Source organism: Barbus barbus (assembly GCF_936440315.1).
Source record: "Barbus barbus genome assembly, chromosome: 21".
NCBI classification, from domain to species: Eukaryota; Metazoa; Chordata; class Actinopteri; order Cypriniformes; family Cyprinidae; genus Barbus; species Barbus barbus.
The window spans coordinates 26,122,576-26,141,935 of NC_136749.1; the positions used below are offsets into that span (position 1 = coordinate 26,122,576).

General features: G+C 37.6%; 1 protein-coding gene across 1 annotated transcript; it reads right to left on the reverse strand.

Moving 5' to 3' along the window:
• Positions 1-16,571: 16,571 nt before the first annotated feature.
• On the reverse strand, positions 16,572-18,460 carry LOC306887198 (uncharacterized protein). Its single transcript, XM_079444776.1, has 2 exons — positions 18,016-18,460; positions 16,572-17,010 (listed from the first exon to the last, which is right to left on the reverse strand). The coding sequence occupies exons 1-2, from the start codon at positions 18,337-18,339 to the stop codon at positions 16,852-16,854; spliced, it is 483 nt and encodes a 160-aa protein (XP_079300902.1). The 5' UTR covers positions 18,340-18,460; the 3' UTR covers positions 16,572-16,851.
• Between the last annotated feature and the right edge of the window lie 900 nt (positions 18,461-19,360).

Genomic DNA, 19,360 nt, shown 5'->3' on the forward strand with positions numbered 1-19,360 from the left:
TTGATCTATTTGCACCAAGTGCTCTATTTGCTAAGTGCTCTATTTGATCTATTTGCACAAAGTACAAATAGCCCGCCTTGTTAAAGGCTGTTTACACTACCTCCACCCACTAACGTGTGATTGGGATAGTTAACAGTTACGATCACCCCCCTAATGGACACTGATGGAGACTGGCAGACCAGCGGTGAATCCAGTGCACAGATGATGGGCTGAGGGTGAGCAGAGGGGCTGAAAGGAGACAGCGGTGGCGATGGTGAAGCAAGGATGACAGGGTGGATGGTAGGGTAAAGGGTTCAGGGATGGTTTGTGCCACCCACACACACCATATCTCGACTTCCAATACTGGGAGCGCGCCAGACAGGGGAACGACATCCGTGATCTGGGCATGCAGACCATTCAGGGAAGACAGAGAGGTCAGATGATGGCAGGAGAAGAGGGGGCATGTCTGCATATATTTCCCAAATCACAGTCCATAGAGCACTGCTCACCCTTAGCCATGGATTAACATGTGTCGAGCTCTGTAGGTGGGTCTCGCACCTGGTCTGATGGCACAGGCTCTGGGGCGATTAATGAGTAAATTCAAATTTCCCAAAAACTTGGATGGACTGGACATACTTATAATGTAAATCAGACATTGAAGTCCAATTTATAATTTCTGAGGAATATTTTAATTGTGGTCAGATTTTTTTTCATCCAATCTAATTTTTTAAATGGCTTTTCTTTCTGTTTGAAATATGTTTTTTTTTTTGAGTCTGATAAGAGAATATAGGAAAATATAACTTCATTTGTTTCCTGCTAGCTAAATTTCACATGCATAAACAAAAATCTGGACCCAAACCACTCTTTTCTTTATTCAAAGTTGATCTATTCAAGTATATTATGGAAAATATCCAAACAAGCTCTGTTAATCCTAAAGCAGAGAAAACTGCATCTCTATAGTCATCCTATGTGTTCTCTTTAAGGTGTAACTTTATAAGGCCTACTTTTTTAAAAACCTAGTAACACATCCCTTACGAAAATTAACCATGATTTTACTACAAAAAAATTGTAAATATAAGTAGATTCCCCTTTCGACCACTCCAAGACTACCTATACATATCTATGTTTGTACCTGCATCATGGTCATATGACATGCGTTTTCGGTTGTGTAGTGTAGACAGAGATCGGGGCCTAAGATGGCAGTTTTACATAGGCCTACAGTACATTCTAAATCATGAACATCTTAAAGACATTTAATAAACGTCTATTTGACATCTGATAGGAAATGTCCTATTGCAGATGAGCAAACACTCTAAAAATACGTCTTGCAGATGTAAATGCAGATGTCAAATAGACGTCTCTGTGATGTGCGTGTGCTATGTTTGTACATTATTGTTTAGGGCTTGGGTAGGTGTAGATGTTAGTAAAACACAATCTAGGTAGAACGAACATTTTCAGGTGAGGAAACCTGCTATAGGGAAACACTTAATTTAATATGACTCAATTCTACAAACTTGGAATTATTCAGTTTTGGACACAGCACATGTTTTATATGCACATAATTGTGTGCCCACAGATGTAGCTCAAACTTTAACCGGCGTCTCACCTGTTTGCTGGTCAACTGTTTTCTGCTTATCAGCCTTGGCTTTTTTTTACACCAAGACATACCGCAGTGGTCCAAAAGTTCCAACTTTGTGTCATCACTCCATAAAACATTCTTTCAGATCTTCACAGGTCTATCCAAATTCATTTTAGCATGTTCAAGTCAGCCTTTCATGTTCTTTTTGGTCAAGAGTGGCAATTTGGCGAGCTGTCCCGACACGAAGGCCATATTGTTTAGTGTTCTTTTCTTTTGTAAAATGTCTTTATAAAACAAGAATAACAACTCAGTTGCATTGTGGGTTGTACAATCAGATAGCGATAGATAGATACAGTAGATAGATAGATAAAGTAGATAGATTAGTAGTAGTAGTTGGCATTTACAGTCTGTGAAAACAATTGCGAAATAATAATGTCAGCAACTTATGTTCTCATTCCGAGTTTGTTTGAGACAATGGCAGATGGGGGAGCTGTGAAAAGAGGGGGCCAAACTCTGTGGATGGATTTCACACAGCCCCTTTCACACAGAGCGTTGATCCTGGAAAATCGTCATAGAACTGCCAGAGTTTCTATTCTGTGAAAGTAAACATGTCCTGGGGGACTTATAAACATTGCTGGGATCAGTGCCAAAAGGCAGGACCAGGAAGCTCCTCACTATCTGTGCTCACTATCTGTACCAGTTTACTGGAATATGTGTCATATTGCACGTCACATCCTAATGTCTGTGTAAACGCATGCACAGATTCCGTGAAATGGCTGGCAGTGTGAACGAACCAAAATCAAACGATCCCGGTACAAATCACGGGACACATTATCCATGTATTTTCCAGAATCTAATTTTTATTTGATGGAATACTTTCAGGTTAAATGTGGATATAAACTATGTTGCTGTTGATGCACACCTTTATCTGCAACTGATTATCATTGACATGAAACAATGCAGATAGGGGTCCAACACCTAAACCAAATCTATACTGGATCACACATACTTAAAAAGAGGAACATGGCAGTTAAAGTTACATGAATTAACTTACCTTGTTTATAATCTTTACATATTTGTGTGACCACAGATACAAGTAGAGCTTTGCCCTCTCACCTCTTTGGTAGTCAATCTCCTTTTAAATTATAAAATTAAGTAAACTAAACCTGATGGAGAATCTTTACCATTCGAGTGCTGTATCAAGCAGAATTAATTAAATAGCCTAATTATCACTGCAGTATTCAAAAACACACCATAATTAACAGGAAAGTGTATTTACAGAGAGGGAATATACCAGTGCCCATGAAAGCAGCAGCACATGGTGAAGATGGAATAGCATGTGTACTCTGACACTGGATACAGCCCCTGGGCGTAGGGACCTTGAGGAACTGGCTGGCCTGGTATTACAGGCTGCAACATCACTGATTTCTCAGATGAATTGCATGCCCTTGAAGGCTGGTTGAAAGACTGGCTGGAATCCATTCTTCTGATTATTGGATTTTGGTTGAAATTTCCTTTGCCTTGTGTATGTATACTGTACTCTGGGTCAGGCTTTTCTGATCTGATGAAGGCAGTCAGCAAATGGGAAGTGAGTTGTAAGGGAGAAGTGACAAGAACTTTTTCCCACTGTTTCCATAATTCTATGTAACTGTGGTTTTACATTTACTCTGATGAGATACAATAAATGTTATACCATATTCACTAGAATCATTTGAACTGTGAATCACTTATAAGATAAAGGATCAGCATAGATTTTACGTTGTATAGTTGTTTTACGTTTGCATAATAAGTTACATTAAAAAGTAAATCAAAGTTGTTTTTTCTTATTTTCTCTTGATATTGTGCTTATTCTTTAATGTGTTTGGTAGAACAAGTTTTAAACTTATGAAAAAGGCTGCCAGCTATGTCTATAGGAACGTTTAGTGTCATAGAAATAATCTTGTAGCCATAGACGCTGTGATGTAAAACAATTTCTTCTCTATAGCTTTTATGAGACCTCTTGTTTTACAAAGAAATGCATCATACTAAAAAATATTGCATCATATATTGACATCATCACTTTTAATACACCACTAAACTGTTATTCAGTTTTTATTTTAAATCACATTTATGAATTTAGCAGATGCGTTTTATTTTGTAAGGGGAAAAATGTCAAGATTTTTTGGATGGGTGGCTAGAGATAGATAGATAGATAGATAGATAGATAGATAGATAGATAGATAGATAGATAGATAGATAGATAGATAGATAGATAGATACAAAAACAAGAATCATACTGGCTTTTTTCTTCATTATGAATTTAATTGGTCAGTTAAAGCTTTTATTGTTTTAACCATCTAGTAATCAGCCTTTAAAGCATGTTTTAACTGGGTGGATATTCATGAATTAAGCAATAACATTTAAAATTAAAAGAATCATATTTGTCTTTATAATCAGCATTCAAGCATGACTGCTCTAAAAGTTTTGGATTTGGATGTTTAATAATTGCAAAGGCAAAATATAACTGGATACCCACTTATGCATTTTCACCGATGTTTAGGCAACAAGCTGTTGTCAAGGTAAAGTCAAAATAATGAAATGGTTAAGTGAGTGTGCAATTACATTTTGTCTTTATTAAGTTCTTTACCCTATCTTGCGCCTCTAAAATCTGTGCATTTGCTTCATTGTATCATTTAAGGATCTGTTTTTACATCCAACACAAACTCATAAATAACAAACAATACAAAGAAAACGCTGCCAACAGCAACGCCAACATGATTCAGGGTGATCGCCATTTTGGAGTTCTTCTTTGCTAATTCTTGGTGTCCTGAGAAGTTGGCAATTCGAGTCTGTGAAAACAATTGCGAAACATATTGTTAACCCTGCAGATATGAAACCCTCTCAAGCTTCATTTGATAAAAGGTTTTTACAAAGCAAATAACATGTTTATTTTTTTAAAACCATGTCACACTAACATATATCAAGTTTAAATATTTTTTAAACATTTCATATATTTTATTTGTTACTATTAGTGCAAATTACTGTTAATATGGCCATCGAATCCTGAAAGTTGCAGCAAACCTTTCATTTAACTGATCTCACAATCAACCAATCAATCAATCAATCAAGAAACAAATATCCATGGATCATAATTCTTGAATTATTTGTTTTGTAATTAATCCGTTCAGTTCTATCAGTTTGACCGGTTCAGGCTGCATTATTGTATTAAAAGAGTGTAAACAGGAATAAAACAGCTGTTTGACATGCTCATTTTCAAATGTCACATTTAACTCAATGCATTACTTTCCATTTCTTTGTAACAATTTACGCTTAACATAAGTACGTTTAAATGAAAACTGACAGATGCAAGTAAAAAAAAAGAAAGAAAAAGCTTGTTTCCACCTCGGGGGGCCCCCCCTACATCGTCTGGCCCTTACAATCGTCCTAAACACCCCCCACCCCCACACCACACACACACACACACACACACACACACACACACACAACACCACTGTATATTTGTGTGACCACATACAGCTCAAGCTTTAACCAGCATCTACTTTTTAGTTATAAAGTTAAGTAAAATAATCCTGGTGGAAACTTTTTTCCATCCAAGTTCTGTACCAAGCACAAAAAATTAGTTATCACTGTGGTATTCATAAATACATCATAAATAAAAGGAAAGCACATGCATCAATACTTACAGTGAGGGAGTAAACCAGTGCAGCAGTGCCCAGAGGTAAACAGCAGCACAGCAAGGTAAAGATGGAATAGCAAGTGTACTCTGGCATTGGATTGGTCAGTGGCACTGGATTGGCCGGTGGAGTGGTGGGCACAAAAACTGCAGGCTGCACAGCGACCACAGACTGTCCTGGAAAAGAAGAAAGGTATCCAGCAATATTGTCCTGGTATACTGGTGGTTTTACAATAGGCTGCAACATCACTGATTTCTCAGATGTATTGCAGTCTTTTGAAGGCTGACTGAAGGACTGGGTGGGATACATTCTTCTGATTATTGGATTTTGGTTGTAATTTCCTTGTGCTCTGCAGCCACGTATGTGTTGCTCAACTCTGGTTCAGGCTCGTCTGTGCTGATTATAGTCAGCATATGGGAAGCAATTTGTAGGTTGTAGGGGAGGAGTGACATGATCTTTACCACTGTTTCCATGATACTATGTGACTGCAGGCCCCATTCTGGTTTTACATTTACCATGATGAGATATATGAATAATAATAATGTGCATATTTCTGCCTTAAAGGTACATATTAGTACCTTTTGAAAGAGCAACCGCCCCAGTGACAGCTTTTCTTTTCTGAGATCAGTTTCCATTACAAAGAATAATTTATCAAAACAAACTGTCTGTAAACAGATTTCTAAAGTCTGACTATTTTTGCTTTATTTTTCCAATAAAAAAATTCCAAACAAATCAGTTTGTTAATGAATCAGGCTTTTTGAACCAGTCGGGTGAGTCAATGACAGTGCTTACTTGCTTTGTTCATGATTGCATCAGCCAATTTACAATTGTAATAAGTGTGTTAATGCATTAATTCCATCTGAGCTGCATTAAACTGTCTGTAACACATTTAAATGCCACCTCTGCAGTGCAAAGAAGGATTTTGTTGATACTGCTTTCATTTGATTAGTAACAGTTTACTGAAAAGTATATTGTTCCTCATAAAGTCATGAATGCACAAGCTATCAGGATGACCTACTCAGTACTCATGGTAGCCAATATTAGCGATGTTTCAGGGTTAGGGTTGTGGGTTAGCAGTGATGGGCAGTAGCGTTGCTACAAGTAGTGAAGCTACTAGTTTAACTACATTTCTCAGTAGCATGGTGGTAGCGTCGCTGTTTTCTGAATCAAATAGCTTTTCAGTAGTTAAGCTCTTTTTTTGATCAAGTAGCGTGGTAGCGTCAAACAAAAGCTAACGTTACATTTTCCAAAGAAAGCATTCTGAAACTCGAGATCAAATCGGAAATATAACAGCTACGATCAAAAACATTCGCTGGTCAAAAGCGTCGTATTTGTACTTGATTTTGGTCAAATGTTTATATTAATATCTAATGACACATGCAACGATGCAAATAAACGTAGCCTATCTGTAGGCCTAATACATCTATATGGTAACACTACACAATACGATTTCCTTAATGTTAGCTAATGTATTATCTAACATGAGCATACAATGTATAAAATACATTCATTCAGTATTACATTTATTACAGTATTTATTCATCTTTGTTAATGTTAGTTAATGAAAATACAGTCGTTCATTGGTAGTTCATGTTAGTTCAATGTTGAAATTAACATTAATAAATGCTGCAGAAGTATTGTTCATTCTTAGTTTATGTTAACTACTCTAGTTAACTAATGTTAACTACTGAACCTTATTGTGAAGTGTTACCATTTATATAAATGTATCTGTATACAATAAAGCCACGATACCAGCTACCAATAATAGGTTTCCGGCCGACAGCAAAAATTCATTTTGCCTATGTCACAATTTGAGGTAAATCCGGCCCTGTATTTGATACTGATTATGTTGCCAAACTGGTTTGGAACAGTTGTTGAATAAACAATTAAACTGAACATTCCTATCTATCTGCTTGACTAACAGTTTTATTGATCACTGAGAGAGCAATGACTTGGTATGATGTTGGTTCAATAGAATTTATTATTATTATTATTTTAAAATAGCTTGGATGCAGTAAACTACTTTTGCCATGTTGCTGTAGCGTAACTTGTTACATTTCCCAGGGCTGTAGCTTTAGTGTAGTGAAGCTTCATTTAAAGAAGAGTAACTGTTAGCTGTTGCCCAACACTGTGGGTTAGTCATGGTGGCTGCATGTCCTAATAGGTATTTCCTTTCTGAAAAGATATTACCTAAATTTTTAACACATTTCTCATTCTTCACATTTCAGGTTTTTCTCTGCCTCACACAATATGCTATCCGTGTTGGAACAGACAGTTTTAACTACAGGTCATACTTTTAATAAATAAATAAAGACCATGCTAAATGATTGGTAGTTTTTTTGTCAATCCAATTCATTAAATGTCCAGTATTCTTGGGGTGGGAATTAACTATTTATCATGTTTTGCATTATTATTGTTCCTTTTTCAAAGACTATTTTGCCAGACTGTTTGGATGCCATAATTAAAAGTTTATAAAACTAAATAAAACTTAATTAAATTTTTAGCATAGATACTGTAACATCTCCAACTCGACTGCAGGCACCTCCTGGTGGAATCAACATGTAACATGATGAAAATAAAATCTTAGGAAGCAGATGGGGATGATTTCATGATACCCGAGTGTTTTTGGTGGGATCTTCCTCCCCTTCCATTAAAGTTTTTATTTACATTCTCTGGCACACATTTCTCATATAGGTCGCTTTTTACTATACTCCTAACCAACTTTCAGTTAATTAATCTTACATTCAATGTGCACTAAATACCAAAACACTTCGTACACATCTCAAATCAAATCATTCTTCTATGACACTAGCAAAGGATATCACTCAACAAGCATACATTGCCATAAAACCATGACCTAAGAAAAAACAACGCAGCATTATACAATATATTTTGTAAAATGTCTACAGTATATATTAAAGGTCCACACGTTTCAGATCAAAATTATTCTTAAGGCTTATTTTGAGATAAAATTATTATTGAGCAATTATTGACCTATTATTGAGCAATACAAACACCTATGCTGAAATTATTTGATTACTGGGAAACCACTCCTTGTAGTAATTCTGCTTGTCATGCTTTTTGAAAATCATTTCAGGCTGCAGGCTGCAACATCACTGATTTCTCAGATGAACTGCAGGCTCCTGGAGGCTGATTGTAAGACTGACTGGGATTCATTCGTCTGATTATTGGATTTTGATTGTAATTTTCTTTTTGCCTTGTGCTCTGCAGAGATGTGTATTATTGTACTCTGCTTAGGTCTTTTCTGTTCTGATGAAGGCAGCCAGCAAACATGAGGTGAGTTGCATCATGTAGGGGAGGAAAACTTTACCACTGTTTCCATCGTACTATGTGACTGCAGACGCCTCCTTGTGGTTTAACATTTACTCTTGATGAGATGGCTTACATGTTATATCAGCAGGAGTATTTCACCACACCCAAGCATTTTACATCATACAGACAAGAGTAATGCATCTTTCGAATCTGTAAAGACTCTACGTGCACTCACAATAACAACAAAACAGGCTTTTGTAAAGTAATGAAAGCAAACATGATGCGCTTTCTGCCGTGTGAACTTGAACGCAAAACTCTGTGTATATCTTTGCCTTACAGACATTAAAAATGTATCTATATAGACTGAAATGTCTACTTTCAAATGAACAAATTCAAATGGAAAACAAATTCTCAGATTGTGTAATCCATATGAAACATGCAGACAGGCACATCCACTACTGTGGAGATGAGTCAGCGTCGCTAACTTCAAAACAAAGAAAACACTAGTTTATCAAATTATTAAAATGTTAATGCAGTCTCCTTACTCTTCTTTTTTTTTTTTTTTTTTTTTTTTTTTTTTCCTTGACACATTCATAATTATTACTTCTGTCGGTGCGCTGTTGCATGCTTTATGTGTGCCCTTGAGCACTTATAGGCAATTAAAGGCTCATCATAATTATTTAAATGTTTATTAATAAACATGTGATTAGTTGACTAATGCTTTAAATGAACGACTACTAGTCAAAACGTTCAGATCAGAGGGATAAATTCAGGGTAGAAAATGACCATTTATATGTAAAACATAACCTAAAACATGACCTACGGTGAGATACACGCATGAAGATGAAGATGAATGCAAGTAGTCTTCAATAAGCCACAATCAGCAAATAAATCAACAAACAAACTGGCAGAAGACACACATAGGCCCTGCGTACCATTCGGAAGGGCTCATCCCTATGCCCTAATCCCTTCAAAGGGTTTACCCTCCGGAGTGAGAGTTCCGAAGGGTTGAAGAGTGTAGAGGACCAAACAACGGTTTCTTGAAGTGCCCTTCTGCATCATCATCCCGTGCCCACACGGAGGCGCCGTCATCATGGAAAGAATCTGCGCAAAGGATCATGGGATCCTGAAGTGTCCATCAGGTGTACCCTTCGAAATCCTTCATTCCGAAGGGCCCTTTGAAGTGGCTAGTTTTGAGCACCTCAGTTTGGAACGACCCTTCAATATGGCGGCCATGATTGTTTTCACTCCGAAGTGCCCTTAGAAGGGCGATATATCCCTTTTGGAACGCACCGAGGGTCTTAGTAGACCGGACACCAAACAATGAACAGAACACATCTAATATAGGAGGGCTGATGAGGGTAATTAAGGACACACACCTGAAACCAATGAAAATAATCAGACGGAGACAGTTAACTAAACAAACAGAGCACATGAGGGAGAAAACACAACAAAACAGGTCCATGAGGTGTGACAAATACAAAGATTATAATTGCACACCAGGAACCATTGTAAAATATATTTTTTTTAAATCCAGTGTAGATGAACATAACAAAGAAGTACTGTATGTGATAACAAAAGAATGAAGCCTGGCATTTTGCCTCTGCTCGTTGACCTCTGGAGGAGATGTTGGCACTGAAAGTAAATGTGAAACCTACTGTCTACCACTTCTGACTTTCACAACTACTCATTCTGAGGTTACCCTGCACCGTTTCTTCCAACCGCATGCAAAATCATTTCTGGAACATCAGACTTCTAACCTTAAACCACTTTTTGCAGACAGCAAGAGATTTAAAAAGTTGAGCGTCACTATTCAGTTTGCGTTGGTAGTAAAATCTCCCTAACAAAATACCCACTCTCAGAAAGGAACAAATGCTGTCACTACAGCGTGACCCTTTCAAAAGGCACACCTTTGTACCCAATTTACCCATAAAGCCCTTTTGCTCACTCTGGATAAGTACAGTTCTTGAAGACTGGGGAGGGTTGTACTAATGATTCGCTCAGCAGTCTTGACTACCTTCTGTAGTCTTCTGAGGTCAGATTTGGTAGCTGAGCTGAACCAGACAGTTAATGAAGTCCAGAGGACGGATTCACTAGCTGCTGCCTGTCTGTCAGGAAGCTGTTGAGCCACTGACAGACAGAGGTGGGGACGGAGAACTGAGTTAGTTTGGGCAGGAGGAGGTTTGGAATGATAATGTTAAAGGCCGAGCTGAAGTCCACAAACAGGATCCTCACATAAGTCCCTGGTCTGTCCAGATGTTGCAATATGTAATGCAGTTTCATGTTGACTGCATCATCCACAGACCTGTTTGCTCTGTAGGCAAACTGCAGGGGGTCCAGTAAGGGTCCAGTGATGTCCTTCAGACAAGCCAAAACCAGTTTTTCAAATGACAAATGACCACAGATGTTAGAGCCACAGGTCTGTAGTCGTTAAGTCCTGTAATTTTGGGTTTCTTTGGGATGGGGATGATGGTGGAGCGTTTGAAGCATGAGGGGAGTTCACACAACTCAATACTGATATGTTGAAGATCTGTGTGAAGATGGGGGCCAGCTGGTCAGTACAGGATTTCAGACAGGCTGGTGTCACACCATCTGGGCCTGGTGCCTACCTTCTCTTGTTCTTTTTGAAGACCTGGCGCACATCATCTTCACTGATTTGAATTGCAGGTGAGGGGGAGAGAGGGGTTGCAGGAGAGGTGTTCAGCGCGGGTGTGGGGTGTTTTTTCAAACCTGCAGTAGAACTCATTCAGATCGTCTGCCAGTTGTTGATTCTCCACAGTGCTGGGGGTGGTGTCTTGTAATTGGTGATGACTTTCAGACCTTTCCACACTGAAGCTGTGTCACTGGAAGAGAATTGGATCCTTAGCTTATCGGAATAATTCCTCTTTGCCACTCTGATCTCCTTCTCCAGTGTGTATTTGGCCTGTTTATCCTCCTGAGACCCAGCTATGGAGTTTTTGCCTCTGTAGTGGACATTATATTTTAGTGAATTTCTCTGAGACCTCACTTGTCACAGTTGTAAGTCTTGATGTCCTGTACAGAGCACATTCAGGGCTTTACAGAGATACTAAATGATTGGAAGTTTCACCATGACCACACCCTCTCCTGGGTCTTTAAAGATGGCTAAATTTAATTTAGTGAAACATTTTACATCCTTATGGAAATATAATTATATTTTGTAATTGTCATTTAAATCTGAATAATTTTCTAATTGTTTGTCATAAAGCAACATCTCAGGAAAATGTTATGGGTTTTCAAATTCAAATATGAATTCCTGTTATGAAACAGGACATCATTTCATACATGTCCACTGTAGAGGACACCAGGACTAAAATTATGTTTATTATGCATTTTGGGAGACATTACAATTGAATAGGAAAATAAATTATATATCTATTTTGTTATTAAATATTAGATATTATTATGAAAATCTGGTCAATTATTACTCCCATTATGACAATTCTTTTTTTCAACATGCTGTCCCAACAGCAACACATTAATATGCAAATTAGATACAGTATAGACACTGTGTTTAAAGGGAAAACCAGTTTATGGAAATTTGTACAGACATATTGCATAAAACAAAATGGTATATCAAATCATTTTGTTATATATTTTATAACATAGTTGGGAATCATCCTTAAACAAAGTTTAGAAGAAAAAAATCATGAAACCTAAAAATGTATTGGTGATTTAAAAAAAAAATCCCATTGTTTTAGCCTTTTTGATGTTTATTCATGCCATTATATTTTTAGAAAAACTTAGTCCTAGTGTCCTCTACAGAGGATATAGAAAAAAATATTAATAAAATATAATTTTTCAAAAATGTTAATTTTTTATTTTTTTTCTAATGACATGAAAAAATATTAAATTCACAAAGCTTTTTTGGATCCACCGATCGGTCTGTGCGGCGCCACTTAAAGTCGAACACACCTAATGAGTTGAGACTGGAAAACTGGACATCGCGTTGGTTTCACACGGATTACTTTAACATAGAATATTTGTTTTGGACGTGACTTACTTCATTTAAAATGAGACATTTCAAGGTATACATATATTTCTCATGTATTTGTAGACCCTTTGCAGTTTCAAACTATACCTTGTTCTTATCTGTAGGATCAAAACTCGTGGAGTATTTTTAGTTCTTTTAGCGTCATAAAGAAAATAGAGACAGCCTGCACTGGTGTACAGGTTCAACAGATTTAAGTTTCTGCCTGTAGATCGGAATAAGATGAACCACACAGTGATGTCGGAAAGAATAAAATGAAGCATCCCATTGGTTGACAATCATATAAACATTCATGTTTGCTGACAACTCTGGAATTTCGGACAAATACATGCTTATTGCACTGCTTATAATACATACAATAGTAGTAAATACGACTTGAGAGGCCGTTCACGTCCAATTTCCGATTAGGAAACTCGTATTTACGATAATTCTGATAGCATGTGAAGCCAGCATTAGTAACGACGGGCCCCAGTGCAGGCTATAACAATGGGCCCCCTGGGTTATGAAGCACATACAAACACAGCGCTCGTGTCTAGAAGGGAACCCATTTCAGTGAATTTGTGCCTAACCTACTTAATTTTGACCAACTAAAATCAGTCTCTTATCTGTTACTCATATTAAAAGGGACCTATTATGCTCCTTTTTACAAGACATAAAATAAGTCTCTGATATCCCCAGAGTGTGTATGTGAAGTTTTAGCTCAAAATACCCGACAGATCATTTTTTATAGCTTGTTAAAATTGTCACTTTTAGGGTATGAGCCAAAACGCTCTGATATTGAGTATGTTTCTTTAATGCAAATGGAGAAGAGGGCGGAGAAGAGGGCGGAGCTTCAAGAGCTCACGCATTAGCATTGCTAGCCTTTGCAAATAAACATTCCACGATTAGTACAAGCCTGTTATCTTTACAGAAAACATATTCAAAGTCAGTCATCTGATTATACTGTGCATAATAAATTCGCGTTTATGAATTACACAGACGGGAGCACGGCAGGATAAAAATAACAACATAGCTGGTCTCATGGTGCATGGCATGCTATCACAAACTTTAGTCCACAAACAAGTCCCACTCGTGATTATGAGCTCAACAAACTCAAGCGATCGACTCACATTGCTTTCATATGCAACTTTTAACTACCACATTCCTATTCACAATCATTCATGGGCAGCACCAGTGAGAACAGACAGAGTAGCTTTAGCATCATTAGCCTTACAGAGTGCCAAGTAGCTCTTTCAGAAGGGCAATTTGGAAAACAAACACATGAAACTTACTTTGTCTGGAGAGCTGACGTTCACGCAGGAAGCGTTGGTATCCCTATACGTTTTGGGGACTTTACCGATTTACAGAGGGAGAATCAGAAACAGCTCGTTCTGAGAGACTGTTTATGACTTTATTAGATTCTAAATAAACGAGTGTGTGGGTTTTTACCATTATAGGCTGGATGTTTTCACACACTGCGGCCACAAAACTGTGTTCAAACACCTTATAAAAGTGATTTTTGCATAATAGGTCCCCTTTAAATTGAACAGCTCTCTCCAACTCACACACAAACATGCAGGAATCACGGCAACCGCATTCCTCTCCGAGAGACAAGAGAGCACAATCCCACCACTTTTTGAAACATCTAGTGGCACGAGATGTCAGATGTACCTAAAAGAAAGAAACATCTCCATTCAATAAGAAATTTGTTGGACTGTGTTAAATAACAGGCAGTCTATTGTTGGAATGTGTTATGCGAGTGCTCATTGCCGCTGTTGTCAGTTCTCCCTTGGCGCTCGTGCACAATGCGCATCTTCACACAGACGATCGAGCGCTTCATTCTGGTAAAAGCACAAAACAAAATGTACACATGTGTCCTTGCTCTTGATATACAATCAGTGATGAACACCACTTTGGTTTTAATGAGAAAAAAAAACTATGCGTGGGTGCAGGGCCGTAGCTGGGGTTTGCGGGGCCCCCAGTGCAGGTTGTACTTTGAAATTGTTTAATTTGTATATTCTTTCTATTTATTTATTTGTTTTGATTAATGATGTTGTATATTATGTAAAACTTATGTAAATTAAATATTAAAATTCTCTACGTATGATCATTTATGAACTACATGACAGCAAAACGGACGTGAGGGCATGGGGGTGGTGGAAATGATTTGAAAAAGGGGTTATCATTTATCGGGATAAAAAAAAAACACTGGGTAGATTTTTTAGCATTATAGGTTAATTGTGTACACACACTGCCAAGCACACTTCAGTTCAAACAACATGTAAAAGTGAATTTTGCATCCGATGACCCCTTTAATGAAAACCACTGAACACTTGCTGCAGGAGCTCCATTTCCAGCACCCATTGCTGTGCTCTGTTTATGCTTTTCTGGGTCATACATAGGCATGTATGTAGGTAACATTCAGATTATTTTCTCCAAAGAGCTGCTTACACACAACACATCTCTGTGACTGGAGATCTTTTGGGTGTAGAAATGTGCGGTTTAATATACTTCACTTTCTTACGTGTACGCTAACGTGTGCATACAGTCTAACGCGCAGCCTTTCAAAGTATACTACATTTGATAGCATGTGAGAATGCCACACGACAAAGAGACTCACGCACTCAATTCACATGACTGCCCTCCGATAATGTAATTTTTGCTGCACACACCTTTGCACTCATGCGGACTATAGACTGTAAAAGATGGACGATGCACCTTCACTCTCTTCCACTGAAGAAAAGTGAAGTCGCCATATAGCGCTGATGTGGGTCCTGATTTCAAGTAGGGCTCGCTGCTGCCCACAAGATCCAGGGGGCATGGTTGGATCCACATCTAGGGTGTGGAGATTGGTACGTTTAGGGCTGGAGATGGGTGGGTTTAGGGATCAGGGGGTGGAGATGGGTAGGTTTAGGTATACGTAAGGTGGAAGGAGTTGGATCTGGATCCAACCACTTCCCCTGGATCTTGTGTTCTGCAGCGAGACGCTCCTCCCTGATTTTGAGTGCAAAGTAGCGAGCGAAGTGGAGCCGCATCCCACCCACACTTCTGCAGATTCGTTTGCAAGCACACGCCCCCATCCCTTTTTGAATTAGCCTGACTGCTCCATTTTTGTCTGCTCATTGCCATACAAGAGGCTTATGTTAAAATAAGGTAAATACAAACCCAATGTCCTCCTGAAGATCCTGAAAAAGTCCGGTGGTGCCTCAGTTCGCTCAGAAAAGCTGTCAATCATGACATAACACTCACATTTTTTATAGCATTACGTAACCAACTAAAACCAAACTTATTTAGAAAACGAACACTTTAACTTACATCAGCGTGATAAAAACTACGTAAATTGACAAAAACCATCTTTGGAAAAAAATTATTTGAAGTGAAATTAAATTATTTAGTTTGTCTCACGTCCCATTAGATTACATGGAGAGGGTGGGGTTTATGACCTATAGCAGTCATCTGGGGGCAATTTAAATCTTTTTGTTTCACTTTTGAAGACTTGTGCGGCACACTTGGTGGGGATGCGGAGAGTATAAACAAAGACTATAGAAATACAAAGATGGGTCACTCCTATACTTCTGAATGGGAGAAACTGCAATATACTATTCTGGTAACGAAATTTGCATCATGCGCACTCTATGCTGACCCTCGCGTATGCCTAAAATTGAAGTAGCCTATACTTTGGGCTTAAAGCTGGACTACAGACAATTAGATTAATGAAAGCACTGGTCTCTCCTCACTGAAATTCTCATTGGCCATCAGGCGCTCACGTCCAATCATTTCTAGAGCTTCTGTTGCCATGTCTTCATATTATAAGGGAAGTTGAGCTTGTTGCTTTTTTGGACTTTCAAAATATCAAATAAAATTCTTTGGCTCATTTCGATTTGGTGATGATGAAAGTGATAACTTTTGGCTCAATAAATGGTCCTACTGAATCATTAGAGTTTTGATTCACTAAGAAGAACTGGTACATACAGTAAGTCACTAGGACTAGGACTTACTGTCACTGGGAATGCGAATATGAATGGAGAGTGCTCACGTGAGAACATAAATGGTTATAAAAAGAAAAAGGGCAGGTATTATTGGTCACTGAAAGTTTTAATTAATGCATAATCAAAAGGCAGGAAGAAAAACAAACATCAATATTTATACATTGATAGTCACAGCATGGTTATGGAACATAAGATAATCAACTATAAAGCATTTTTTAGCTGCATAAATCATTTTACCCTAGAGATCAAACAGACTCAATCTTTCAGATGAAACTGCAAATTCATAAAAAATTATACTTGTCACATAATTTTTTTTGGAAAGCCCTCTATCTTCCCATTCCTGGTGTCCAACTCTGATGTCCGGAACAGCTATGGATTTGAATGGTGTTTACTGTTGACAATGATGAGAGTGACATACAACACCACGATTACAATGCCAATACCAAGAGCAGTATTGTTAAGAGTGAACGCCATTTTGGAGCTGCTTTCTGCTAACTGTTGTTGTCCAGACATGTTGGCATTCCGAGTCTGTGAAAATAAATGTGAAACAATGTCAGTTATTCCACTTCTGTTTTTTTAGCAAGTGAGCTTTGTAGTTTTTACATGTTTTAACAGATGCTAAAGGTGCTATTTCAAAATGATACACCAGCTTTTATGATCCCATTTTGACCTCTTATGGAATAATGGAAACAGGTTTCAAGTGTCAAGATTTATAGATTTGCACGTATATGTTACATCCCAAAATGGTTTCATTTCCTTTATCTGAACCATCGTGTATTGCATTTCCTTTTTCTGAACTAATTTAGTGTCTTTAATTTGTATACAGTGAACTATAGCATATTGCAGACAGGCAAAAATATGCTTCAGTAACTTCACATAGAGAAAGTTCACAGATGTGTGCACAAAGCAATGGTTAAATTAGGACGTTCTGTATTGCCACAACTCAATAACAAAAAGTCCCACCACTTACAGGAACAAAAGACGTTTGTTAAAATGGAGGCAAGCAGCTGCTTAGCAAATGAGGTCAATTTAGAAACTTGAACCATCTTCAAACAAGCATGTTATTTATGAGGAAGTTACACGCGTGAACTTATTTTTTGAAAGCTCACAGTCATGTGATCAGAACTTAACTCTTATGCTTTGCTCTCTTTTGTTTCAAATATTTGTTACATATTTAAACAATAAAATATAAACATGTTATTTTGAATGTGATCATTTACTCAGCTGCATGCTGGACAAAAATAAAGATATATTTAAAAAAAATATCATCTTTTATGCTCCACAGAAGAAAATCATACGGGTTTGGAGGGCGAGTAGCCTAAATGATGACGACATTATCATTTTAGGGTGAACTTTGTCTTGAATTTAAAATGATTTTGGGGGGAAAGATCTATAAACATTTACAAAACAAAAACAGTTAGGATTTACTTAACTATAGAGATTTCATTTTATGATTGAACAAGGTTAGTGTATCTTATTTGTAGGACACAAATAAACCATTTGAAATTGGTTAAGAAATGAACCAATGCTTACATTGATAGAGAAAACCAATGCAGCGATGCCCAGAGGTAGGCAGCAGCACAGCATGGTAAAGATGGAGTAGCCCAGGTAATCTGGCAATGGATACATCAGTGTAGTGCTGGTCACATAAACTGCAGGTTGCACAGTGACCGCAGCATGTCCTGGATATGGTCCTTGGCCGTATGGCCCTGAAACTCCATATTGCTGGGCTTGATAACCAGAAGTACTCTGGAAGTTCCCTGGAGGAGGCTGTCTAAGATGGTCCTGGTATGGTGGTGGCCCAGGCTGCAACAGCTTGGATTTCTCTGATGTATTCCAGTCTTCTTGGGGCTCCATTGTTCTGTTTTATAAACTTAGACTGTCTTATCTTCTTTGTGCTTTACAGAGAAGGCACACCTTTGTGGATTCTGGCTTAGAGGAATCAAGTTTTTCAGGAACCTTGCATGTTATTATGGTCACGAGGACATTTATAGGAATCGAACAGGAGGCGGATTGTAGGTGGAGCGATTTCGTTTCAGGAAGTAACCTCGGGTGTGACAGATTCAGTTCCCTTGTCCACAGTGTAACATACAGAACAGACATAATATTTACATAGTGTTGAATTTATCTGGTTTAATAAAAATATAAAATTTGCTTGAATAGTCATTGTGGCTTTTCATTGTATTGCTTTAACCTCATATATATGGTGTTAATGAATTTATGCTTTTAATATGTCTGTGCGTTGGAGATTTAAGGGCTTTAAAAGAAAAGAAAAGAAAATAGAAAAATAGACCACTATAAACTGGGCCCTTGGGTTTGCTTTGGCCCAAGGGCCCTGTGTTTTTAAGCTGGGTTTGCATCTTCCAAAAGGGAAGTGGGATGTTCTAAAAACCATGTGAAACCAGCATCATTTCCAAAGTTATCAATCAAACAAATCCAGACTCCTTGATTTCCACAAAACCTTCCAGATTCAACAGATAACCAAGGCTGGGTTAGAATAGTATTATTCTAAATTACCTTTAGTCCATTCTATTAATGAACAATTTGTTTGTTCCAGCACTTTGTAAAGGTCAAAAACAAAGTCTTTTTCTGTTCATGGATTTTTTATCATTTTATTATTATTCACAAAATCTCTGGTCAAATATAGACTTTTGATCCATCAGAGAAAATTAGAATTAATTTAGCCTTTATTTAAATGTGTAATTTCATAATATATTTAATTTGTCAGTTTAAACTTTCTTTGTTTTTTTTAATGCTAATTACTAAAAAAAAAAAAGAAAAATAAGATTTTGCATTTATTAACAGTACAATTTTTATGCAATGATGAAAGTCTGCAAACAGAACAAAAAAAAAAAGTCAACATTATGAAAACATTATG

What these genes read in the sequence shown, in the direction of transcription:
- LOC306887198 (XM_079444776.1), bottom strand. Translation starts at nt 18,339, where the DNA reads ATGGAGCCCCAAGAAGACTGGAATACATCAGAGAAATCCAAGCTGTTG. An exon ending in CATTGGTTTTCTCTATCAAT is followed by an intron (nt 17,011 to 18,015) that starts GTAAGCATTGGT and finishes TTATTTTCACAG; the next exon opens with ACTCGGAATGCCAACATGTC.